At 40.5% G+C, this 27,502-nt stretch overlaps 1 protein-coding gene across 5 annotated transcripts; it reads left to right on the plus strand.

The window, feature by feature from the left end:
* Nucleotides 1-1,676: 1,676 nt before the first annotated feature.
* LOC134874739 (myocyte-specific enhancer factor 2D homolog) lies at nucleotides 1,677-26,476 on the plus strand. Of its 5 annotated transcripts, XM_063898886.1 has the most exons (13): nucleotides 1,677-1,866; nucleotides 9,096-9,504; nucleotides 11,512-11,715; nucleotides 12,264-12,401; nucleotides 13,312-13,528; nucleotides 14,349-14,405; nucleotides 15,179-15,360; nucleotides 16,303-16,332; nucleotides 18,650-18,779; nucleotides 19,479-19,674; nucleotides 20,744-20,812; nucleotides 21,740-21,790; nucleotides 22,273-26,476. In XM_063898886.1, exons 2-13 carry the CDS (start codon nucleotides 9,451-9,453, stop codon nucleotides 22,721-22,723), a joined length of 1,779 nt encoding a protein of 592 aa, XP_063754956.1. In that variant the 5' UTR covers nucleotides 1,677-1,866; nucleotides 9,096-9,450; the 3' UTR covers nucleotides 22,724-26,476. The 5 variants fall into 5 exon arrangements, with proteins under 5 accessions (XP_063754956.1, XP_063754958.1, XP_063754957.1 ...); XM_063898888.1 differs by lacking the exon at nucleotides 21,740-21,790; XM_063898887.1 differs by lacking the exon at nucleotides 16,303-16,332.
* Nucleotides 26,477-27,502: the final 1,026 nt, after the last annotated feature.

Consider the following 27,502-nt stretch of genomic DNA (forward strand, 5'->3'; position numbering starts at 1 on the left):
TTTCCCTTCATCCCAAAAAGCCGACCTGGTTGTGTTTATACTCTGCTTTATTCTCTCATTGTTCTCCTGGTCCACAGCGATGTCCATGACTCATCTTTATGCCTATTTGTAGCTTGTGGGTTTGAATCCAACAAACCGAGCCAGCCTTTGATACTGTGTTTCTAATCCAAGATGTCCCTTATGAGGCATTTTTCCAAGATGTCATGTGTTTCATCTCTGTCAGCCACTCTATTCCCAGTAGTCTGATGTACCGGGACTGATACAGCTTTTGTTTTTAAACTAGGGCACAAGTCTGCCTAGAAACCCAGAGAAAGCTGAAATTATGTAAGCAGCATGTTACTAGAAAGGCCACTAATTTCAATCTTCTTTTTTTGTAAACTATCTGGAGAGTCAGTGCGCATCAATATGATCTCTTGGACAGAGTCAAGCAAGCCTTTCCCCCTTGTTTTAGCTTTTATTCTAAGCAAAACGAACTGCTTAGCATACAAACATGTCAATGGTATTGATTTTCTCATTTAACATTTAAAAAAAAAAAAGTTGAACGGTTAAGCACAGAACAGGCAGCAGAAACCAAACAGAGTGGCTGTATTGTGCACCCAGACACACTGACACCAACCAGTACTGCTGTTGTGGAATAAGACTGTTCTCAGGGCAATAACATTTACGTTAAAAATGTTTCTGTGGGGATACATCAAAACGTTCCGTTGTTTTGTATTGAAGTAAAACTTTAAAAAGCTCTTGGAGACAATAACAATTTCTCTGAGCTGTTCTTTGTTCCTTTTCAAGAGACATGATCAACAAGATCTGACTCCCTTCAAATAATTCCCAGATGTTGCATTTTCGCCTGTGTTGAGGACACATTTAGTTAAAATTACACTTGTGTTCCATATTATTTTCTCTGTAGCTTATATATATACTGTATATATTAAAACCTGACTTGGGACAGGATTGAGTGGGTGGGCAGTGGATTGTAGGGATTGCCAGAGGGCCCTCAGTGGGTTACTCCGACCCTGTGATAGATAATTAATTAGTCTGCATACAGAGGTGGTTTTATGTGCAGATAATGAAAGTATACTATATAGCCTAGTGTACAGTATGCTTGTACTGCAGTTTATTTCCTAACCCTAACCCTTTATCATAGGGGATTTAACTGTTGTCCCAATACTTATGTTACCTATGCAGATTTCCAAAGCAAAACTAAATGTATAGCAGGCTATTGTGTGTGAAGATCCCATAACGTCTGATGGTATGATACAAGAAGGTCTGGGCGAGCAAGTTAGACGATGTACGCCTCCCAACACACAACAACATAAGTCTCTTTAACTACCCAAACAGGCTTTACGGACGGTTATATCCGCCAATTTACAAGGCTGTTGTGGTAACAGACGTGAAAAACAAATGGCCTAGCGGGCTCTCTTATGGAAAGCAGGCAGGGCACAGTGGGGCTACAGTGACATTTTCTCCACATGCAAAATCATGCAAAAGGTAAATACTGAAGCGGAGGGATACAACCACTATTGCAGAACATGGCCGTCACCTCCGTCATGTCCTCCCATAAAGACCAGCCCACTTTTGCAAAACTGTGCTCTGATTGGAGGAAAGTCTCGCACGTCAGCTTCTTATTGGATTACCAACGGGTCAATCACGGGCTAATTTCAATGACGTCGATCGTACACTTGGTTCGCTGTATCGCCCGGGTGGACAGTATAGTTACTTCAACATTAAATGGAATAAAATGCCGCGGATTCATGTAAATAGAGACGTCACCTTAGCGTAATTATTTACTGCTTCGTAATTAAGACCTTAAGACATTAGGAGCACGTGTTGACTGGCCTATTTTCGGGTTTTTATCAGCAATATTTCAGGGTAAGTGGAGTGATACATTTCCTTCCTGCGTCTTTTCTCCTCGCACAGAAACTGACCTGCTAGCTTTATTATTTAAATAAAGCAACGTAATTCTCTTAAGAATCACTGTAATGGTTCATTTAACATATAGGCACAGTTTGTTATACAGTACTAAATGTCCGTTATGTGATTTTAAAGTAGTGCGTGCTACATCTCGCGAAGCTGAGTTATATGTAGAGGAAGGTAATGGCTGTCGTTCGACTCGTAACTTGAACATTGTGAAATGGCCTGTTTAGAGTAGCTGGTCCTCTGCTCTGTGAATCATCCCCGGCTGTAGTGACTCAAACGAGGGTATTTGGTTTGTTAAAAATCGGGCTTTGGTAGTGGTATTGGCTTCCAACCTGTCACATTAGAGACAGTATGCTACCTGTCTGTCTGTCGTCAGTGGGCCTACTCACAGTCTCCATCTGTCATAGTGTTTTTAGGATGCAGCCATGAGTCCTGCTCACTGTACAAAAAGAATAACCTCGTGTGGACTTCTTATACCAGATATAGCATGGTCAGTAGTTTTAATGGCATTAAGAAGAAAACAGACACATACTTTATTATCGGTCTTTTGTCAAAAGCTGCTCATTCTGCTTACATTTTTCCAGATTCATTTTAACAACAGCCTCCAGTAAAATGATACTTTCTTGCACTGCTTTACGTTTTGTGTGTGGAGTGCATATATGAGATTGTGTAGACTGATATTAATATTGCCAGGCAGCAATGCTGTTCGCTAAAGGCTTTAGTAACTGTAAGTCTGACTGTATTGCATGTACCATAAGAGGAATCCTTGTCTATTTAGGGCACAAGTGATGATTTGAACATGGGGATCTATGTGTTCAGTGCAAATGGACATTAGCAGCTATGGTTTTCTGTGCCATCCACAGGGTAGATAACAAAGCTGTTGGGCAATAAATAGGCCAGTTTGACAGACTGATACACCACTGTGTCATCCCTGCAGATGGACTGGTATCAACATCTGAAGGAAGCACAGTCACAGAGATAGAGAGTTGTGGATGACACATTTCAGCGATCAGTTTTCCATCAGCAGCAGGTTTATTGTACTGAGTAAGGGTTTTGGATTTGCTGCTGAATCCTTGTTTTTTTTAAAGTCAAAGCCAAATTCTCCATGTCAAAAAGATTCACATTTCTGTGATTGTCTCACAGCAAGATCAACAACTTGGCTGCCCAAAAACCTTGCATCAAGAGAAGTATTTTATTAAAATGCTTGAAATAACAGCGTTGTTGAAACTTGCACTTCCTATCGGTAGGATTTTAAATGACAAAGTCAGGAGTGGTTGCCAAGATGAACAGGATTAAATCAACCAAAGGTTTCTCCTAAGTCCTCAGCAGTGAGATTTCATGCAGGTCTTGAAATGTTGCATTCTTTGAGTTTTAACTTTTTGACTATCAGGTCAAATAAAGCATAACAAGATGGATCAACAATAAATGATATTTGTTGAGTTAGCACAGAATGATGTAGGGCCTACACATATTTTATTTAAACAATATGTTTTATTTAATTTAGAGACACAGGGAATCTATATAGGCTTAAATACTACAGATCTGCCTAAAAGGTTGTTATTGATATTCTCAACTACTCAAACATAAACCTGGGTGATTTACTTTCCTTTTTATTCTGTTAAGTGGAAGAGACAGTAAGACCTTGGGGCTTTCATTGGAGGATTTGTATTGATTTGTCTGCTAGAGGTTGTTCTATGGCAAGACATGAGAAAACGATCAAAAAAGTGAAAATATGTTATTAAATAGTTTAATTGGGTATTATATTTTCAGTTAGCGTTTTTTGATAGCAGTGAACTTGTCACACAGAACTAAGAATACTGTACGTTAGTAAAACTCTTGTCATTCTTGAAATGGTTCAAGTTCGAATCCATTTGAAAAAAGTGGCAGCATCATTCGTAGTAGATTTCAAGTGTATAGTTGGTCAATTTTTAAGTTGGTTGAAATTTAGTCCAGCCTTATTGATAACAAGGTGATTTTTCATGCAGAAATGACAAACATTGTCTGATTCCAGCTACCTGAATTTGAACACTGCGCCTTTCCCCCCTAGACATTACAATGGACATTTTCCCCAATCTTCTGACATTTAAGACAAATCATTCAAGAAAATTATCAGCACATTTACTAATAGTAACATGTCTTGTAAGTTTAAGTCTTAAAGGTCATATGAATACATTAATCTTTTATCACTACATGTTAGTTTTTATTGTCAGGTGAAAGGTTGATGCAGAGTCACGATAGCATGTCAAGCGAGTGCAAATCAACGCTGTCCATCTTTGGGGAGTGGAGATTGAGCCATTAAGGCCGTCCTAAAGCCCAGTCTGAGAGATGTGGATGGCCAAACTCCACTGCAAGTCATGTTTGAGGCTTCGTCCACTTATCTCAGGGCTTTGGCACATTTCATTGGCTAGTGCATAATCCGCTAAAGGTCACAGCCACTAATTACTCTGCTCCAAAACAGACAGATGCCTACCCTGAGCTTGATTGCACGCTCCTTCATCAGAAGACATTTGAAGGGTTGCATAACCATCACTTGTGTGATTCCAGTAACGTGCAAGGCTCACTTTTTGACCAAATCTATGCCCTCTTAATATAACGAGGCAAACCTTGTCCAAACAAAAATCATACATTTACTGCTATTATACACTTCAATGCAGTGTCTTTTAGATTGACTTTTAAGCTGTCTTTTTCGGCATCAATGGCTCTCCGTATGTCACAGAGCGAGCTTGGTTTGGCCGGATGCAGGGCTCAATTTTAGCCAAGCGGCGACCTCATTATCTTGGCGTCCAATCAGTCCTCCGGCCAGCTCCTAATTGAGCCATCAGCGCCTTAAGGGGGAAGAGGAGGGAAGAGCGTGTCAATTACAGTAATGAGGGGGCAGCCATGCAGAGGGCAGGCAGGGAGATGGAGGCTAGACTTAAGCCTCGCAGTGTCGCCCCTTTCTGCTCAATCCTCAGCTAATCAAAAATAATATTGTAGTTTGACGGTTGCAAAGTTACTGAAATCAGCGGGAAGAGAAGGTTTAATCATTTTTCCTTCTCGCAGTGGGTTATTTCTACTTGTCTTGTTGTGCGAATTGTTTAGAGCCGGTGCCTTAGCGCTGCACTAATGAATGATGATGTCCAGAGCCGCTGTGAGTACAGATATTTATAATGTATGAACATCTCCATGAAGGCTCAGCACAAACCACATCATATATGATTCAGTCTTTGGATTATTGTGTTAGGCTGTCACAAATGACTAGTCTGTGTATGTTGTTTGACAGTAGACCTCATTAAGTGGGATTCAAACATTTTTACGTTTGTTTTTCTGGCTAGTGCTGCGGTCACAGAAAATCCTAGTTATATAAACTTATTATAACATTTGAATAACAATGTCGTGTTTTTTTTTTATCCAATGGTTGGCCTTGTAGGTCCTTGTACAGCAGTGATTTCCTACTGAACATGCTCGTGTTAAGAGGGTACTTACACAGTAGGTACCTAGAGAAAATTGTGAAGTAGCTTAATGAGCTAATAGAAGCCATTATGCAACAATTAATCAACGACTGAACAATTAAGTCACCTTTAAAGTCATTTATCAAGCATGTATGATTTGCTGCTTTTCCCACTGTTAAATTAATAAGTTTGGGTTTACATTATGTAATCGGTGGTAATTGTTTGGATAATGAATGTTCGTTTGATGATTGTCTCGCTGCCAGCTGCATCAAAATCGCCCGCCGTAACCTTACATTTCTGACACTGGTTTACACAAAACAAGGCTTTTAAAAACCTCACTTTGAGCTCTTGAGGCATGATCAACACCAGTCCCACTTCTGTAACAATATATTTGGACTAGTTTAGACCATGAAATAAACAGAAAAGACATATGAGAACATTGCCCAAAGTGACGTCCTTTAATGGTTTGTTTAGTCTGACGAAAAGTCACAAAACGAAAAGTTATTCAGTTTACTTTCTTATACAACAAAGACAAACAGCAAATCCTGCCATTCGAGAAGCTGGAACCTGGAAATGTGTTCAACAATTTAAGCCAAACTTGATCATAAAGATAGTTTCCGTTTATTTTTCTGTTGCTCTAACGATTAAATTCTGATACCTTTACTCAGGATACCTGCCAATATCGAGAAGCTATCGATGGCATTGCTCTCTTTTTGTCCAATTTAAATATGTATGATTCACTTACTAGAAATCATTGGCATATTTTTATCTTAGTAACATGAGAAAATGGATTGCTAAAAATATGGCTGACACACAAGGCTGAAGTTTCATCTACTACTGTTGACGTAATCCATGGCACTGATAAAATGACTGAGAGTCGAACCTTATATATTGGATTTTATTACAATTTCTGATTAACTCTCAAGCTGGTGCTGTGAAGTGTTGAAATGCGGTCTGCGGAGGGCCCCATGTGCTCTCCGCAGGCATATTCAATTTTTCCGTCTGGCCTGACAACAATCCCACAGGAGAGCGTAGTCATAGAGGGTTAAGACTGAAGGGAAAACTTAACACGCCTGCCACAGGGCTGAGCCTTTGTGTAGCAGGGAGAATGGATTTCAGGGAAGCTAATGTATTTAGAGACGTAAAAGGCTTGTTTTGTTTCCACTTTTCACTACAGCATGGAGACAACCTTTAGCCTTACAGTCTTAATTTCCCCACCAGTTCCTTCATCGGGTATATTAACACAAACGTAATACTGAAACTAATACATAACAACAATGTCAAGCAAAGAAAAGGACTCAAAAAGACTCATTTCTCTGTGTGAGATGAACACACATCCTTTTCTATTTCCCCTGCGCACGTTGGGCACATTCTCTTGAGTTAACTTCATCTATGTCCAGCCCTGTCAGTTATATTGTACCCATTACAGTTGTGTTGTACATCTTTAAATGAGTTTATTACAGCATCGTTTTGTATTTTAGTGTCATTTCCTATTCGTTATTGACTGTTGCAGGACCATTCTTATTTTATTGTATGCACCAAACACCAGTGCACGTTCTTTGTAAGTGAATACACTACTGAGCGATGAACATTGGTACAAATTGTTTTGACCATTTTTTACCATCAATTAATCCAACAATTATAGCATAAGTGAAATAACAGAAACCAAAGAGTTATCTTCCAATGAGAATAGCTAGGAATCCTCACATTTGAGAGGTCATGGTATGCATTTCTGTTTGAAATCATTAAATCAATCATTAAAAAAGCTGCCAATTACTTTTCGGGAAATCTTCTAATTAGCTGCCGATTAATCGACCACTCCTTTCATCTCCAGGTAGCGCTTGATTTAATGCACCGGAGCGGCCACCTTCAAAGCACCAGCGTCACAACTGAGCAGGTTTAATTAACTGCTGAAGCTACAACTGTGATATGATTAACTTTGTGGTGCTACTGGAAACTTATTTTAGGCTGTAGACGTATTTAAGAGGAAAGGTATGTGCAGCTACATTACTGTGGAGTTAATTTGGATTTGTTATGAAGATTAAGTGACTGATCTCTAATTCTAGATGCAATCAAATGCGTATTCTGCAATGTATAATGATGTTGATGTTGACACGACTAAGCAAAGGGAAGCTGTTGTAACTGCTGTGTAGGTATTTATAAATATGCATCAACCATTGATCATGCATTGATGCCACACAGCTGGTTAGACCTGCAGAAATATATGAAGGAAATCACTTGGGAAACAATGATTCCAGCAGCTGAAACACGACCAGGACACTGATCAGCTTCTTTAGTCCCACATATCTCTGCAACTCACACACAGGTTGTCAAGGCTTCTTATTCACTCGTGTTTATCATTTCTTATTCATGACTCACAGACGTTTATGTCCAGGAGGATTTTAAAGTATGGCTGATATAAAGAGTACCAGTGATTCAGCCTATCAATAAGCTACCTCTGATGCCTGCATGCAAATAATCTGTAAAACATTATTTGATATCGAGCCTTTTAGAGCAGCCTTGACTTTCACATTTAATCCATTATAATTCATCTTAAAGGTCTTAAGATGTCTATACTGGCTCCTGTTCACTGATATTCTTCATAGAATAATGGGCATTGATTTTGTGCAGTGTTCTTACTGAATGGCCCTACAGGGGCTAATGCGTCCTGCGTGTAGAAAACATGCTGACCTTTTGCTTGTTCATTCTGATGACTCAAGTGTTTACGACTTACTAATCAATTAAACTACTCAATCAATCAATTATTGATTAAGCCATTACAATGATATAAAATAATAAATGACAAGAGTTTATGATGAAGTGATCAGTGGACACTCAAGTTTGTAGTTGGAAATTAAATACAGTAGTCCACAGATTCTGGACTCAGGAGCTGTTACTGTCAATGATTATATTTTTCATAATATATGATTTAAACAAATGTTTGTGGCTGCCCTGGATAGGGTTTATGTTTTCTAGATCCACCTGTTTTTGTTGTAATGTGTAGGAATCAGGAATCTTTCTTGAAAAATATGGCATGAGGGCGCTTATCTTATATATTAGATATATATATCGATTCCTCGTGAGAACATGCACCCGTATACAAGATAGGGCGAGTACATGAACAACAACTCAACGTCGGAGCTCCGTTAAAAACTATCCCGTCTGACGGTGTATTTTACATGATTTTCATATTTTTGCAGTAAGTATAAAAATGTTGCCGAACATAAATATAGTTTTCTGGCATCACTTTAACATTTTAAGAGAAAAAACAGCATTTTTATAATGAGGGCGCATGCCGACTGTAAGAGGGAGCAGCTTCACGGTTTATACAAAACCCTCCATCTCCTCAGCAGCTTTACCTGCTCAAATGTACTTTAGAGAGATATACAACACTAACTTGTCCTGACAGTCACCTTAAAGACCGAATAACAACATCGCAAAGCTTGAGATAAAATCAGAAACCCTCTAATGTAAAAGAAAACCTCCCACCTTGTCATGTTTGCTTCTTAAGAAGGAAGTGTTGGTTAGACAGCAGCCATGAAGTGTGCCTGTGCCCTGCTATAATCATAAGACATCATTGTTGTCTTCTTTGTTATTATTGTACGTTAGCTTTTATTTCCCACATGACATGATTTATTAATTTCTGAATGCATGACCCTTATGAGCTGATCTCATAGAATTATTTCCGTCACACGTCTTGATTTTGATGTTGGTGTGATATTTGAGTAACCGTATCTCTGTCTCTTGCAGGAGAGGAGTGACGCCTCCCCCCCCCCCCCAATCCCCCTCACCGCAGCAGCTGCTGGGAAGTTTGTCACTTTTTTCCCTGTTAACCAAACGATGAACTAAGGACCTCCACTTCTCAACATCACACATCTCTCCTCATCACACTCCTCCCTCTCGCCGGCCTGTCAGTGAAAGGAGCTGACAGCTGCTTCCCCACACCTGGGCAGGGAAATGTGTGTGTGCGTGTGCCCTCGGATGCATGATTGTGTCTGAGTGTTTTTGGGCTGAAGTAAGCGGTAGAAGACTGCACTTCCTCTCTCACCCTCTGAGAGGTGTTTCTCCACTTGACTGACATTTGTGTCCACGACTGCAAAGCATCATGGGTAGGAAAAAGATTCAGATCCAACGGATCACCGACGAAAGGAACAAGCAGGTGAGTCTTAACTGCGTTTTTATACGTTACTCTTTCCTGTGGTTAAAAATCCAGCCTTTTAGATTAAGTGCTTTTACAATTAAAGTGGTATTACCCAAACAGAACTGAGTTTAAATAGTGTCTCGAAACATTATATAAACATTTATCATTAAAATATATTGGAAAAGGTGATCTTTATACTTGTGAAAAGGCTCATCGGTTAAAATAAACTGAGTATAACATACTAATATCACAGATAACAATGTGTGCAGTTCACTGAAGTCACACTGTGATTTCTGACCTGTGGTTTTTGTTATGTTTTCCTACCAGCCTGAGGTGGTTTGGGAGGAACTCAGCAGTTTGGAAATCATTCATAGGTTCTTTTTTTTCTGATTCTCAAGCTGCTCTATTGTGGATCTGGCGTCATGCTTGTATCATTGCCGGATGTCCTCAACGATTTGGCTTTTTCGGCTCCATTTGTTTCCTTTCTCCTCACAAGTCTGCCCTGCATGAGGCTGGCACCCCACTTCACAGTAGGGATGGTGCTGGATGAGTTTGTGTTCTGCTTTCATCACACCACAGAATATTTTTGTCAGATTTTTCTCAGTCCTCCACGTGTTAATTATTTTTATTTTCAGAATCCAAGCACACTGCCATGTATCATGCCTCTTTCTTTCTTTCTGCATCCTGCCATGCAGCCCAGATTTGTAAAATGCTGCACTTGGATCAACAATCACAGCAGCTCCGTCATCGTGGCTCTTGTTTTTCTTCCTTACCAACGTCTTTCTTGTTTTCCCAGTTGGGTCTCGATGAGTAATCATACAAAAATGTTAATTTGGTATTTTCAGGGGATTTTTATCCCTGCTATCACTGTTTTTGTGGAATTGTCGAACTCTGCAGACAGATCCGGTGACTGTTTTTAGATTCAACAAAATCTACTACTTAGAAAAATAGTATACAGCGTTGCATATTTCACTGAAATATAATAAAATAACTTTTTCATAATTATTTTAAACAAACTTTTTTTTAAAAAGCCCTTTTGAAACAATTACTCAATTCCCTAAAAATATGTGATTGCAAAATAGTTGTCACCACGTCCTCTGTGCTTTTCACTTTTACTCTGACACGGAAAATAAACGGATTCCCGTTCATTGTTAAGATCTGAAAGTTTTTTTCTAATAGTACTATCGTGTGATTCTCTACCTGTACCATGGTGTACTGGAGGTTCAGTCACGTTCCTTATGATTGATAACATTTAAGTATGTCGATCCTCTTCTTTTTATTTGAAATAATTCAGCGCGACATTAGAGAATCAAAGCAACAACTTAAATAAACCAATGTCGAAATTCACAGCCCTTCCTTTCAATACATCTTCATGTCTGTACTAGCATTGAATCGGTGGTTATTGCTTGAAAACCAAAGTCTGATGATGTTATTGCTCTGTTGTGCTGGTAGTTGTGAGTCATGAAAGGCAATAACAAAACCAAGAATGCTTCATTATTGATGCTGAAAACTGCCTCTGAAAGCCCAAGAGACAAAAAAAATACAATTTATTGGAAATATATTATGTGATTATATTTTTCATTACTAGGCAGCTGAAAGATTACTCGCACAGCATCGACATCTTCTCCTGAACTGTGAATATTATTTAGATTTTCAAGTCGAGACCTCTTTTTGTATAAAACCTAAAAACATTTATTATAATTTTCTCAATAGTAAGTGTTAACCCTTAGGATCAGAATCAGAAATCCTTTATTAGTCCCACAGCGGTGAAATGTACATTTGTGACAGCAAAAGTGGCATAGCAGGTAAAAAAGGGCATGCAATAACACAGAATAAGCTCACATATTAGAATATAGAAGAAAAGCACACATTAGTTTTACTAGAATAAAGTAGAAAAGGAAACATGAGACCTGAAAGTTCTCCACAGCAGGAGTCAAGTTGTTTACCATTCAGGGAGTTTTATTAAAGCGTGTGTAAACAACGCTCTGTTCCCCCTCCCCATCCTTCTCTGCTGTCTTCTCCCAGGTGACATTCACAAAGCGAAAGTTTGGCTTGATGAAGAAAGCCTACGAGCTGAGTGTGTTGTGTGACTGCGAGATCGCTCTGATCATCTTCAACCACGCGAACAAGCTGTTCCAGTATGCCAGTACTGACATGGACAAGGTCTTGCTCAAATACACGGAGTACAACGAGCCTCACGAGAGCCGGACCAATGCCGACATTATTGAGGTAAAACCATCACAGCAGCAACGTGGGTGTACGAGTCGCAAACTTGCTTGAGTTTTCGGTCATCTGAAAATGTCTCATTTTACAGGAGTACAACAGGAAGACCTTAGCCTTGATGAGAAATAAGATACCAATTATTAGTGAAAGGCAGTGAGAGCTGTACAATATCCGGACACTTATTTGACAACATTGTGCAATCAAAATTGACTTCTAATGTCTATTGCCATTTTACTAAAACTCCTTAGTTCCTCTTTGTAGCTTTTACACAAGAACACACACTAGAGAATAGATTTTCCACATAACCTGGTTAAATTATGACTACCATTTCTGTATGGGATACAGCAGGACCAACACACTTCACAATACAAATTGAGAAGTAACCAATTAGCTGAGTCTCGGCTCATCCTCAGGTAGTGTTGCTATGTGTCGTATACATATTGTAACAACATTTATATAAACATAAGTATCAGATTTGACTTAGTATTGGAAATCCCTACTAGTTACAAGCAGCTTGTTTTACTCTACCCTAACTTTCTTTTTGATTTTCACAGACTTTGAGGAAGAAAGGCTTCAACGGTTGTGACAGTCCAGAGCCGGACGGTGAAGACTCCATCGACCAGAGTCCCCTGAATGATGAAAAATACCGTAAGACTACAGAAGACCTGGATGTCCTCTTCAAACGCTACGGGGTAAGTCATCCAGTATACTGCTTCTCTCGCTGACTGTGGATAAAAACACTCCTTTGTTATTATTCTGTGTTTTGCTGAAGTGCCAACAGGAAACGGCTACCGGGGTGAAGTTCCTCTAACTGGTTGTTTCACACTTTTTTTTCCACCCGGTCTTTTGCAGAGAGCTAGAAGCTTTAGATCAACACAGGAGATACTAGCTGTATGAACACTTGCTATCTCATCTGGTTAACATTAATATAGCACATGTCAAGCAGATGAGGAGTATTTTAAAACAATTCCAACCTAACTAGTACGTCACTTTTAGTTTCATCGTCAACAACAGCTTTTTTTAAATTAGTTTGACTGCACAGTTATTTCTTTCCAGACCTATGTGTACTGCTTTTGTCTGAAAACCTAAACTAAATATTATACGCCGACAAACTCACACATGTTTGCCACTCGTATAAAACTTCCCTTGTGGCCTTAAACTCATTTCTGTACTTCATGTGAAGTGGTTTGACAGAACGAGTACATGCCGAACCGTCTGCTTTGCAGAGTTCAAACTAAAATGATTGTGTTGCTTACCTGTAATAAAGCCTAGTGGAGGGTGAAAGTATTTAAGCTCTTCAGAGAGAGAGTGTGTGTGTGTGTGTGTGTGTGTGTGTGTGTGTGTGTGTGTGTGTGTGTGTGTGTGTGTGTGTGTGTGTGTGTGTGTGTGTGTGTGTGTGTGTGTGTGTGTGTGTGTGTGTGTGTGTGTGTGTGTGTGTGTGTGTGTGTGTGTGTGTGTGTGTGTGTGTGTGTGTGTGTGTGTGTGTGTGTGTGTGTGTGTGTGTGTGTGTGTCTGTGCTGTCTGAAAAGCGGCGATGAAGCGGTGAGCGTTTTTTCCGTGCGATGAAGAGTAAAAGTGAAATTCTCTCGCCCCGCTTTGCAGCAGTCCACCGCTCCGTCCCAGACCTTCTCCATGCCAGTCACAGTGCAGGCGTCCAATCAGAGCACACTGCAGTTCAGTAACCCTGGCAACGGGCTGGTAACTACCTCCTATGTAACATCATCATCGCTCATGGATACCCACCTCCTGTCGCCACAGCAACCGGCTCTCCAGAGAAACACGGTGTCTCCTGGGTTGCCACAGCGACCAGCCAGTGCAGGTGAGTGTCCTCAGTAGACGTATAAACTCGGGCACAGACAGAGGGTAAGGAAAGCATCTTAATGTTGCTTCTGTTGTCATCCGGAGTCATTCCTCATTGTTTTCATGTGAAGAGCTGATCAGTTCTTCGGGAGGGGGATCACATTCTTCTGCGCTGTTCGACTGTTTTTAACATTTAGAGCTTCTATTTCGGGTTTTGGAAAAGCTTATCATGTCTCCAGTCATATTTGATGAAGCCTTCAGCCAAAACAAATCCCTTTTTTCTTTTTAAATCCTTGAAAAGAAACCCTAACATGAAGCACATGATACATCCTAATATAAAGCACCCGACATCAACATTGTATTTGCTGCACAGCTTCTTTTTTCCCTTTTTTATGGATGTATGTATAATTCAGTTTTAGATAAAATGCATTTATAGATTTTGAGCAGGTTAAACTTGTATTATCTTCACATCTTGAATGGATTAATGCCTTTCTGTGATCGTGTTGTCTTATCTGTGCAACACCCAAAAGGTAACTCAAAAGTATTTTTTATTCATTATTCAAGATTCCAAGAGGTTTACAACCTATGAAAAGCTGGGTGGCTTAATGTAGACTGGCTGATCTGTGATAAAAAGTAAGAAAGAACTATAGAAAATATATATTTAAGGCTGAAAATGACACAACTTTAAAATAAAAAATACATTAAAAAGTGTACATTGCAGGGGGGCTCGGCACAAACTCCAGTGTCTAGTGTTGTTGAATATCACATAATTATATTATATATTTCGGAAAACGTTGTTTTGGGTGTTTATTCACATCCTTTTCTTCCATATTCTATAGGTGCTCTTCTCGGAGGCGATCCCAATAATTCAAATGGAGGATGCCCAAGTCCAGTCCGTGAGTACTCTTGTTCTCTACTGCTGTGTTTGTTCAGATCCTGACTCTGCTCAATAATTATTTGTGACCGTCGAGTTCCTCTGGTATCTCGTCGGTATTAAAATCCCAGCCTTCCTCTCCTCCTCTGCACCATCTGTGTGAACATGGAGGCCACCTCAAACCTCAAAAGACATGCATGGGATTCCCAGCAGCTTTAACTATCACTTTTTAACAAATGTAGGACACCATTTTCCTTTAATCTTTCGTAGTTTGTTAGTTTTAATGTTGGTGTGTGGTAAAACAAAAAGTCTAAAGGCTCCCAAATCACAACAGGAAGTGTTGACTTTACTAATAAACCATTTTTGACTCCTTTTAAAAGATTGAAATGCACCTGTGGGATATGTTTGATTTGCATAAATGCATTTTTCCTGGTAAGATGCCCCAGATACACATCATAAATAAATAGTGCAATACTTTGATCAGTGGGTCATAGGCTAGACCATTTTGATACTGCATCTTAATAGAAATGTACTTTAATAAAAGTCGCAACAATAATACTTATATGAATTCTATTTAAAACTGGATCAGGTGTTATTTTGTCTTTATAAACATATTTATTCAGTCTGTGAAATGTCCATAAATTAGAGCGTCTCAGAATAGCATAACAGTCGGGAAAGAAAGCTGTAGAGGAATATTTTCGAGTCTTTTTTCGAGTTCCCGTCCCCCGCTGCCTGCGTTCACCTGTTTGATTTTCCTATTGATTCCTGTCCATTCACACCTCTTTCGCCCCGCAGCTAATGGATACACCAGTGCCAGGGCCTCCCCAGGCCTCCTCACTGTTTCCAACGGCAACAGTCTGGGAAAAGTAGTTCCGACCAAGTCGCCACCCCCACCTCCGAGCCCCCAGATGGTCAACAGCCGCAAGCCAGACCTCCGAGTCATCACCTCGCAGGGCGGAAAGAGCCTCATGCAGATGGTGAGCTTCACCAGTCTGAACTTGTCCTTTGCAACAATATACCTTTTTTATTCACACACGTAGTTACCTGGGATAACAAAAAGGCAGGGGCTTTAAATAACAAGAACCATGAAACCCAGAGAATGTGTGAGGGGATATGAGGGGATAGGAATAGTTTGTATTACCTTCAGAGAAGCACGTCTTCACTGGCCAATGAATGAAATGGAAACTCTACAAAAACATAGGGAATTTAATATTTATATTATGCTATAACAGTTTATATTATTTATGAAGAAGATCAACATCTGTTAGAGCCTGTTCGCCATCCTTTTTGTGTGCTTAGTAAAGACCCGAGAGCAGAGATTTGTGTTCACGACTCTGCGTTCATTATTTACCCTGGCCTAGTCTCAGATGAAACAGCCAACTCCCACTGACATACTGATAAGATTCCTCATGACCTTATCAACCAAACACACACCCACATGTTCTCACATCTTTAACTTACGATCAGGAGCTCCTTTATAAAGTATCACGCAGTCTTCCTGAGCAGTTTGACCATTCGTTTTCTCTTTGTACGGTTCTTCAAACCTCCAATATTTCTATATATCACCTGCAGCTAATCTCTGATCTTTGTTTTGGTTTTACGGCCTCAATTTTTTTATTCAGTCCCAGTTCTGCCATTCTTCAGCCAAAAAGCTACCAGTGCAGCACATGATATCAACCCACTTTATGACTTATCTTCTGGACAACAGGAGAGACTGTCTAAGAAGGTCTTGTGATATTACCATAAGCTCAGCTCTAACTGGATCTTTAGTCAACTACTAACTACTTTGAATGAATTAGAAGTTATCATAAAAGTAATCTGTTAGTAGTTTTTTTTTATGTTATGTGTATTTCTTTTCAAATTCCTTTATTATCCCTTAGTTATACAAACCAAACTGTCTCTGTGTCCGCCCCTTGCAGACAGAGGAGGAGCTGGAGTTGGTAAACGAGGTGATTCACGTCAGTCACTCGCATGAGTCGATGGCTACCGACTGTTTGCATATTATCAGCATGGTTACAATTCTGTAGAGATTCTCATTGTTTTGGTCTTGTTCCACTGACATTTTTTGGGGGATAGTTTTCAGCTTGTCATTCCCACCCGACTGCATGAGGTTCATGGTTGTGTGGTTAGGATCATGATCTTTGCAGTCATTCTCTAGAAAAACGTCCTCGGTTTTGGGCCGGCTCATTTACTCCATCGTACGGTGAGACTTAGAAGCATGGGTGTCTCTTCACGTTGTGGTACGGAGCGCCACAGAGCGCCACAGAGCATGTTCCCCGAGCACTCATCTCCAACTCCATTGATATTAGAGTCAATTAGAAGAAACGCTCTGTGTTTACATTCACTTCTGCAACATAAACCTGACTTACAGTGTTTAATACTGCACGGTTCTGTGGCTCCTGATCTATAGTTGCATTTGTTTTAAATCAAAGTGATGTTAGGGGCAGTCGATAAGTAGATCAACATTAAGTTAGTCGGTAACTATTTTAATAATTAAAGAAAAGGAACATTGTATTCAAAAAGTCTCTCCAATGGAGAAATGTGCTGCCTTCTCTGTTTCATCTCATCATAAACTGAATCATTTTGGGTTTTTATTTTTAATTTTTAAAGCAAAAGATTTAAATGGCTCGCCTTCAACTTCGATAAATCGGATCAACATTTTGTAGACCTAACCATTTACCAAGAAAAAATGGCTGTTTATTCCAAAATGAAAATAATATTTTGTTGCAGCCCGGATTAAAAAAGCTGAACAGCAGAGACCCTTAAAAATGTTAAAACGTACTTATTGAGGAAGCGTGTTATCCTTTAAATTCATCGTGATTCAAGATGAATGTACTCTGAGAGAGGGACGATGGCTGCTGCTTTCTGCTGATTGTCAGGTGCCCCCCCCACACACCCCCCCTCATTTTTTACTATTCCACTCAAAGTTGACAGGCAAGAATCTCATTTCCAGAAGATAGTGATTCATTTTCATCACTCTCACCCTGCCGCCCCTCCTCACCTCTTCACAAAGGGAGTTAATTGAATCTGGCCCATCTCTCTGGTGTATCCCCCCCCCCCCCCCCCCCCCCCCCACCCCCCACCCCCCTCTCTCCTTCTAACTGTAAATCCATCCAATGTTTCCTCTCAGGATCATCTGCATTCACAAGGTTCCACTATTCTGAAGAGTCATTTCAGAGCAGAATTATTGCGTCCTTTGCTTTTTTGTATGCACATCTTTATTTTCCCTTCATGTGTGGTACAACTCATCTGAACCAGACTCCAGAGTGTCGTGGTACTTCAGAGATGTGTCTGTCAGTGCAGCTACATGATGATAGTACCTCATGTGAGCAGTTGCACGCATTCAGCAGCACATCTGTGGCCCCTGTGTTTGAGAAATGCTGCATTTTTCACCTAAAGTACCTTAATGTGCAAACACTATGGTGTGTGTGTGTGTGTGTCCGTGTGTGTCCGTGTCCTCTATACATAAAAAGCAGAATTGCACACAGGCCACAAACTGAAAGGCCTGTAGTGACATCCACTGGAGAAACATGATATATGCTGCTCATTCTCTTCAAACGTTTAAGACTCGGGTCACAATAGTTAAAAATAACATTCAGTTCCTGTTTTAATCTGCATGCACAGCTTTACATTGATAGTTTACTGTAAGTAGAATACAAAATACTGCATGTAGTCTTTGTACAGTATAGCAGATTGTAAAGGAGCTGAAAGACGTGTATTTCTGACATTTCTTAGGTTAAGCAAAGGTAAATGGTTAAAAAAATGAGTTGGTGTGAGTAAGTAGTTAATGACGCTTTCACAAAACGACTTGTGTAATTTAAAGCATTGGGTATTCATTTTGAAGTGTGAAGTTAAGAAGTTAAACCCACATGGTGGCGTAACACATTACCTATGAAGCACAATTTCCGTGGTTAGTGCGGGTCTCTCTTTGTTCGAGTTTTCTGTCATTTCTAACTGTCGCTATTTAATGTGAGAAAGAAAAAATCCTTAGAAGCTCTTCGATAATTATATCTGATGGTTGAATACATTACCTTTTTAATGTAATATGGTCTATGGCGCAATCCAAACAAGGAAACTTGTTTCGTTGCATGACGTGAAGGACCTGCTGACAGTGAATCCGCCTGACTGAGATTTACTTTCCATCATTATGAAGCCATACACACATATCATTCCCAGCATGCCAGAGTGTATTAAAGTCTTTCAGCATGAGGCGATACGTGGACCATGTTCCGCTGTGACTAACATGTCTGTGTCTTCCTCCGGCAGAACGCCCAGCGGCTGGCAGCAGGAGTGCAGGTCGCTCAGAGTCTCACCACACCGGTGGTCTCCGTGGCAACTCCCAGCCTGCTGGCTCAGGGACTTCCCTTCTCCGCCATGCCCACCGCGTACAACACAGGTGAACTGAACACAGGAGCAAAAATATCTGAATAGGGAGAAAAAGAAGGGAAAAGGGAACTGCTAGTTTGTTAATTAGCCCTTTGTCAAAGTCTTGTCTTTAGTCAATGTAGTCAATATAACTTTTTATTCTATCTACCAAGCCCTTTTTTAAATTTAACTTCAGTTTGTTTCGTTGTATCCCCCCCCCCCCAACTCATCGTGTGTTAACACTGTAGTCCTGATATGGCAAACAGGAAATGTATTTAATATGAACTCATGTGTGTTTGGGTTTTTTCATAAACAAAATGGCATGTTGATATAGTCGGAGTAAGAGTTTAATGATGTTGGTGCTGTCGTTCTTGTCGTCTCAGTAATGCACAAACATAATAATAATAATAACCATATTTATTCAGCACTTTCAAAAGAACGTCACAAAGTGCTTTACATGGAGTGAGAACAAGCCGTTCATCAAAATTCCCAGTAAAACAAATACAACTTGGATGTTAAGTAAAAAAAAAAGTGGTGTCATCATTAGTTAAAAGCTTTAGTGAAAAGTTTTAAGAAGTGATTTTGATTTGAAAAACTACCGATTGAATGTATTCATTTGCCTCCATAGTCCATTAGACATTTAAAGCCAACACAAAGAATCTGTATCCAAGAGATGAAATAATAGATGTGAGCTTTGTTGTGATTCCTTTTATCCTTTGTCCCCTCTCAGAGTACCAGCTGACCAGCGCAGACATCACTGCTCTGCACGCTCTGGCGTCACCTGGCGGCTTGCTGCCAACCAGTGTGTCGACATGGCAACAGCAGCAGGTTGTTTCCCAGCAACAACAACAACAACAACAGCAGCAGCAGCAAGCACAGCAACAACAACAGCAGCAAATTAATCTTGCATCTCTAAGCAACTTGGTGTAAGTCCTTTCTCCATTTTTTTCAACTGCGCTGCGTCTTTATTTGAAATCAGTTTCCTCAAAACGGCTCCGACACTCACGTCCCGCCTCGGGGAAGAAGAGGATGGCGGCGGCTGACATATTTACGGTGTAAAGCTCTCAGTCTCCTCACATCATAACACTGACATACTTTACTACTGACCTTCGCTGTCAGCTTGCATGATATCCATACCATGACCTTTTTTATACGCAAGCAATTCACATTCCTCTTTAGTGAATTGACCTCTCACCAGCATCTCACCATCTCAGCCTCCTCATGACATCAGTCTTAATATCTCCTGTTCAGGTTTCTTTAGTTGATGCACATCAGCAGTATGGAATAATTCCCCGTGTTAAAGATCCTTTATTAGTAACATTAGTAAGTGCAGAATGGATCGCTTATTAGAAACTCAGCCTGAAAACCCCAGAGTGGGGCCTTTTTTTAAAGGCCTTTATCTGAGCTATAAAGCATTTATTTAACCCTTTATTTAGCTCCTATGTACCCTGCACTTTAGTATTTTACTGTATATAGCCTGGATATGTGCACACTTTGTCATTAGTTATGTAATGATTTATAGAGCTTTATAAAATCATACCAAAAGCAAGTTGCTCGTCTGCCAGTGGTGGACATTTCCTGAAATTGCAAGGACAAGTCACAAGTATTATCCCCATGGAACGCAATATGTGTTATGTAGACACCCTTGACAGAAAATGTTCCCCTATTTTTTTCACCGTTTTATGTAAGATTTATACATTTTTAAAATCAAGATTTAATAAGAATATTCAACTTTATTTAGTAAGCACATTCCTAAACAAGGTTTCAAAGGGCTTCACAGACGTAAAAACAAAAACCACACAGAGCAAATACAAAGAATAAATAATAAAGAGGACTGAGAAGCCTCTGTGTGAGATCAGAGGACTTGTTGTTAAGATTTGATTTCCAGTTTTGCCGTGACGAGAGCTGTGAGCACAGAGCGCTGCAGGCTCCCAGTCGTGTCTCTTGTAGCGTGAACACCAGATCCTTGAAGTGTGTTCTCTCTCTCGTCCACAGCATGTGGGGCGTGGACAAACAGAGCAGCGAGCTGTGTAGCCAGGTGTCCAGTCTGGCTGCCAATCTGAGGTGAACAGCCACTGCTAGTGTGTGCGTGTGTGAAATGTCATGACCTTGTGTCTAGGGGGGCTGTAATCCACTTTGCGTTTTAAAGGGCTTCTGTCCAAACAAAACGACAAACGGTGAATGTTACAGACATGCATTTTATTAAATAACAAAATAAATAAATGGCCTTTAACATCAACTTTTTTGGGGGAAAATAGAAGAATAAATGTACGTTTTTACTTTGAGAAATAAAACACCTAAAGACACCTTTTTCTCAAATCGTTCCCCTCCTATTTTATGCCGCAGCCTGGAGCGCCACCAGACACGGTGGCCTCTGAGGACCAAACGAATGCATGAGTGAAAACCCAGCAATCAAAAACATAAAATGCAGCAATTTCCAAAATGCATACTAAAAGCATGACTAGTAATGAAATCCAAATTTACAACCAATGCAGATATGAAACATAATCATAGCTGTTCCTGCTGCGTTCCTACCGTGCTGCACATTTGTATTTTTAGTCTTTATTATATGCAGTCTTTGGGTGCCTTTTTCCTTATAAAAATGTAACTTAATTTACCAACAAACAGTGTGTTACTGGGGGGGGGGGGCCTGGCCTACTTTTTGCAGTCACTGCTGTAGTAAACCCTGTAGTAAACCATGTAGTATTTATTAAAGACGCATCATTATCATTTATTAACAAATGAAATCCTGAGTAAACGCTCCGTTCACTGCGTTTGTAGATCAGAAAACCAGATTTGAGTAGTGGATTTTGGTGCGTGCAGGAACATTAATCAGGTTAGGGTCTCTGTGTTTCTGAAGACATGAATAACATTATTGCTGTTGTTGAAGAAACTTTGCTGGCAATAATGTCTCACCCTTCTCTCCACACATGCCTTCTAACCCACCTCCTCCCTTTGGTTTGGGCTCCTCATCTTGTTTTCTCCCCACAGTGTTGGCTCTCCGTCCAACCTGCTCTTGGGTAGAGATGAGTGGTTGGGCCGGTACTGTATCACACTTCCTTTTTCCTGTCTGTCTGTGCGCTTCTGGCTGGCTCCCTTCCCCCCCCTAAGCATGTCTGCTGCAGTCAAACAGGAAATGAGACGTAGTTCCGGTTTCACTGCGTTCTCGGACCCGGTTTTACTTGTCTGATTATCATCTGTATTTTCTTCACATCATGGCCGCCTCACCGCGAACCACCCTGTCACACCAATCATTTCACGCTTCCCCGGCTGTTGTGTTGATCTTCTGTTTACCAGTAGGGGGGGGGTTTATTCTGCTTGGAAGGATCAGAATTGATTAATGGAGTGTGGCTTCTCCCTGTTGGTGCTGTGCCGTGTAATGTGGGGTTTTTTGTCTCGACACAATTGACCTTCCAGATTGTTGCACGCCTTTTTATCACATAGCTAATCATTTGTGTGTTTTGTCTTCTCGTCTTTGTCCCTTACCCTCCATTATCCTCCTCTCTCTGTGCCCCCGCTCTCAGGCCGGTGGCACACATACCTCAAGGCGCCATGCTGACCGTCAACACCAACTCGTGCGTGAGCATCAAGTCGGAGCCTGTGTCACCGGGACGGGATCGCAGCACCCCTTGCCCTCCTCCATCTTCATCCACGCCGTCCTCCACCTCAGGGGGGGCCATCCTGACCGCCCCGCCTCAGTACCCTGGCTCCCTGCTGTGCCTGGAGCCGCCGACCGGCCGCTCGCCCGCAGACAGCGTCAGCAGCAACGCCAGCTCCTTCGAAGGCAGCGATCGCGACGACACCGGTGCAGCAGGCGGAGGCGGAGGGGGCAGCGCGGCCGGTGCTACAGGAAGCGGCGGCCCCGGTGGGCGCCCCGACTTCAGCCCCTCGGCGGAGCTCCTCAGGGCATCGAACGAACCAGAGCAGGAGGGAGGAAATATCAAGCGCATGAGATTAGACACCTGGGTCACATAGAGCCGCTCCTCTCTCCAGCCACAGTGAAGTTCTGGTGACACTTAAACACACACACTCACACTCATCCTGTACACCCCCACTGCCCCCACCTCACTGCCATGTGACACTATCATCACACATCTGCCTCTGTCCAAAATGATACAACTCAGCTGCGTCTTTGCCAAAAAAACATAAAAAAATATAAAAGTAAAAACCCTTTGGGGATCACGCTCTGAGGGAGGAGCCTCAGCTGGAGATCCTGTCCCGTGTAGACCCGTGAGTAATGGACGGTAGATTTTTAAAGACTTCTTGCTTGAACGGACTTCGTTTAGTCATTTCTTTTTTTGCAATCTGACAAAACCATAAAAACATTGATCCCTCACATGGTTTCACCTTCATGTATTTACATTGTTCACAGTGGCGTGGCTCCATTATGAGACTACGCCAACATCGCTTGGATCGTGTGCTGTCCATTCTTCCATAAGTCACCTCCTAACTGCACTTTTGGATAGAACTTAATCTGGAGATGTTTGAGGGCTGAGCATCTATCTGGCACTGAGCAAACAGACGCAACCGAGGTGGTGAAGATTTCTCACCACAAAGGCTTCTTCACGCTGCCTCATCTTTCGACCTCAGACACCATGGCGGGCCCGAGCCATAGGGTGGAACAGAGCAGCTTGCCAGAGTGCCAATATCCCCCTCTCCTCGACAACAAAAAATGCCAAATGCCTCTCGCACACGATGCAGGGACAAAGCGATCACTGTCGAGGACTAGAAACTGATGATGCTCTTCAGGCTTTGACGTTGCTTTCCTCAGACGGGCGGCTCCTCCCGTCCTCTCACCTCATCTCCTCTCTAGGATGGAAATTGTTGCACCAGAAATCCAGCCAGCCGCTCGGCTTATTACCAGGAGTAGATGCCATCCAGTGAAATGCATAGTATGAGTTATCCGAGCCCCTCTGGCTGCTTCTTTTAGGTAGGGAAAGTATTTGGGTTTTTCAGTCCAGGTGTTCTTTATCTGTTGGTATTTGAGAAAAAAAAAAGCTTGTTTTGAAGGTCCGTTAGTTGTCCAAACGTAGGAATTCTGACTTTGTATAAAAATCACTCCTTATACAAAAGCTTTGATGTCCTCTCTAGCTCTCTCTAGCTCTCCTCAGCTCTTTGGCGTATTTCAAAAAGTGAAAAGGAGAAAGACATTTTCTATATTTCTACCGCTTCAGTTGGCGACAAAGTGAAATAGCTTTTCAGCTTCAACCACGTGTATGTACATACGACTATATTTGCATAGACTTTGCTAGGTATCCCTAAAAACAAGCAATGTGTTGATTCTCAGTGGATCTGTTTGCGTATATGAGTGTGACTTTGATATGTGGAGCTCCGATGCAGGGGTTTCGCCACACTAGGTAGTGCTGGTGGGTCGGACGTGTTTCAGTAAACCTATTTTATGCTAGTGTTGGTGGTGTGTGCACTTTCTGTCTCACTCACAGAGGCCTGCTTGGTTGTGGTGTCATCATATTCTCCTTCCACACTTATTTAAAAACCCACGATCAAAGTAATATTGTCCATTACCACCTGACCATAAAACCATTCACTCATAGTTATGAGATAAAATGCACTTCTTTGACAGAGTTTCCTCCACAGACACAGATTATGCCTTTTTTCACTTTGAAATGAAGTCAAGAAATTGGCTACCAAGTGCTGTGTTTGTGGTTTTTATAGTATGTTCTCTAGATTAGTCGAAAACCATTTCAACGGTGTGTGTATGAGTGTGTACACAGGTTGTTCATAGCCTTCAAATAGGACATTTCTTCTGACTGCTCGACCTTTTCTTTTCCTCGAGATGATGCTGAGTGAAGACTGGTTTGTTGACTGTTATTATCTGCTTGAACAATCCTACACCTGTAAGTCGGTGTGGGTGAAGTGCAGAAGGTAGCTGCTTTTATGAATCGATGCGATGCGATAAGTCACAGCAGAGAGTGATACCAGTGTCTGACGTCTCCGCTGTGGGTTTGTGGTGAGAGAAGACGTCATCGCACTGCGAGACATCTTCAGTGTTGTTAAGGCTCTCTGTGATCAGGTAATTTCTCCGTCCCTCACTCGACAGTGCATTGAGTAGCTTTTTACTCTGCTGATTTCAGGTTAGAACAGTTTTTCTTCTGTCAATCATCAACTTAAACTCATGTATGAGAACAATTGCCTCCTGAACTACTTAACGAGTAGTTCTACATTTTGGGAAACTTGCACTTTCTTACTGAAAATGTGATGTAAATATTGATACTGCTTGTGCAGCAAATCTGCAGTTACTGCCATTTAGCTAAGAAGAAATGGGTAATTCTCTGGCCTGGCTCTGTCTAAAAGTAATTATACTTTTCATAAAATGCATATAAATTAGCATTTTCACCCAATTTCCATTTAAACTGATATGAGTTGGGTTCACTGTTGCAAATACATAGCAGTAGCTCATTTGTGCTGTTTAAATCATGTGACTACAAGGCTAAACATGGGTTTAACCATATTCTCAAGAAAGAATAAAGCATAACGTTCTTAAGACTCCTTTTTACACTTTGCATTAAACAATCATGGAGTTATTCACTGGGACTGATGATAGTAGTATCATTTTTTTATTATTGATCAACCTTCAGACAGAGCCAGGCAAGCTGCTTCCCCCTGTTTTCAGTCTTTATGCTAAGCCAAGCTAACTGGCTTCATATTTAACAGACAGGCATAAGCGTGGTGTCAAACTTCTAACACTGTAAGAACGCAAATAATTCCCCAAATGGAAAACTACTCCTCTAAAGATCCGAACGACCAGCTGAACCAGCCTTCAGGCCGCTAATGCATCATTTCAAATTTTTTCAAAAACTGATTTCAGTGGAAACGCTTTGTGTTAGTGGGTGCTGATGGTTGACTGAAATGTGACACCACACCGATGGCTCCCTGCCCCCTGCAGGTTTCTTCATGTACAGAAAGATTCTCTGTCCAATCTCGCAGCTCAGTCACAAGACAATCTATATGAGAAATGAAAACCTGCATCCCTGTTACTCGTTGTGTACAATGTTTTTTAGAAACTCACTTTTTTTTGATTAATTTGTGCTGGTGACAGTTCCATTGTCTATTATTATGATGATATTATTATGGAGCTTTTATTTTATCGCTATTTTGTGTAGGATAGTTTTCTCTTGTTTTCTCTTCCTTATCATGAACATATAGTACTGGTTTCCTTTTTTTAAAACAACTTGCTGAAAATTGCACGATCAGTTATTTTGGTATTAGCAAATGCAATGAAGGAAATGCCAGTTAAATGCTGCAATTTAATTAAGATATAGAATATATTTATAAAAATGGGAAACAACTGAAATTAGTAATTCATTCAATTTGAAAAAATGTAAATGCATGGGATACAGGTAACAAGGTATGTTACGTACAGTAATGATACAGGACATGCATCACAGTGAGCTTTTAAACGGCTCAGAATAATGTAGCATATGAAATACTAAAGATGAAATTTATAGCTAATATATTGTGTTGAGCTAGTCTGCTTTGGGTTTTTGTTGTAAAGAAAATATTTCTTTGTGTTGTTTTTTTGAGAATGATATACAATTTGTGTATATTTTCATATACAAAGTATGCACTGATATGTTATTGAAATTCTATACCGCTTTTACAAAAAAAGTGTTTGTTGTACCAAAGTATCCAAGTCCCTTGAAACCTTACCCTTTTTGCGTATGTTTTACCGTATTTTATATATTAAATAGACAAACTGAGTGAAATGAATTTGACTCTGGTTTTATTTTTCTGTGTAAAAAGTCAAATCACCACATGAACAATAAGATTAAATGAGAAACATTTGGTGTTTGCATAATCTCAAGAAATATTTGAAAATGCAGTTTATCTCAGAGGTGCGTGTTAGAGTTCTTTCAGTTTATCATCTGGTAACTCTTCTCTCCTCAGCTCATTGGCACAGTAACACACAAGTGATGAAGCTAATTTCACACATTCAGCGATAACACGGATACAATTAGATAATCACTCATTACTTCCTGTGAGTCAAACAGCAAGAGTGTGAGAGGAGCTACAATAGATAGACTTTAACAATTTAGCCCTACATGAATAAAATATTCATTCATGGACATTTTTTGAACCCAACTTTATCACTATGCTCTTATACAGAGATTTAAAAAGTGCTCAGATCTTCTACTTGAGTAGAAGTATCAGAGTGTAGGAATGTTACAAGTAAAAGTCCTGTATTCCAAATGTTACTCAAGTAGAAGCACAAAAGAATCAGCATCAAAATATACTATAAGTACAAAAAGTAAAATACTCAAAGTACACGATTTACCTCTGAATTGTAGTCGAGTAAAAGTACAAAGTAGCATCCAATTGAAATACTCAAGTAAACTACAAGTACCTTAAAATTGTTCTTAAGTACAGTAATTGAGTAAATGTACTAAGTTACTTTTCACCATTGCTTTTGTATGATCAAATGTATATGATTACACATAATATATATTCATGTTTTGGACACTATTACATATAAAATCATCACCTTAAGCTTTGGGTTGTTCAGAACTTTCTAAACAATTTTTTCGATTCTTATGGAAAAGTAGCTTCATTTGTTGTGCAATAATGGCGTCCTTTTTAGGGTTATGGCATCTTGCACCATGGCAACATTATAACAGTGACACAAATCTGTTGAGAGAAACACACACACAAAAGCTCACGAGGTGAAAGCAGAGGCCTGTACCACAAAGCAGGATTTGCGGTTAGCGAGGTAACTTCAGGGTTAACTCTGGGTTTTCG

Source organism: Eleginops maclovinus, chromosome 13 (genome assembly GCF_036324505.1).
Source record: "Eleginops maclovinus isolate JMC-PN-2008 ecotype Puerto Natales chromosome 13, JC_Emac_rtc_rv5, whole genome shotgun sequence".
Classification (NCBI taxonomy): Eukaryota; Metazoa; Chordata; class Actinopteri; order Perciformes; family Eleginopidae; genus Eleginops; species Eleginops maclovinus.

Excerpts from the sequence above, each read along its gene's own strand:
- LOC134874739 (XM_063898886.1), top strand. The coding sequence starts at position 9,451 with ATGGGTAGGAAAAAGATTCAGATCCAACGGATCACCGACGAAAGGAAC. Across the intron at positions 16,333-18,649 it reads AGCTGGAGTTGGTAAACGAG|AACGCCCAGCGGCTGGCAGC; the intron begins GTGATTCACGTC and ends TTCCTCCGGCAG. Across the intron at positions 21,791-22,272 it reads AGAGATGAGTGGTTGGGCCG|GCCGGTGGCACACATACCTC; the intron begins GTACTGTATCAC and ends CCCCGCTCTCAG.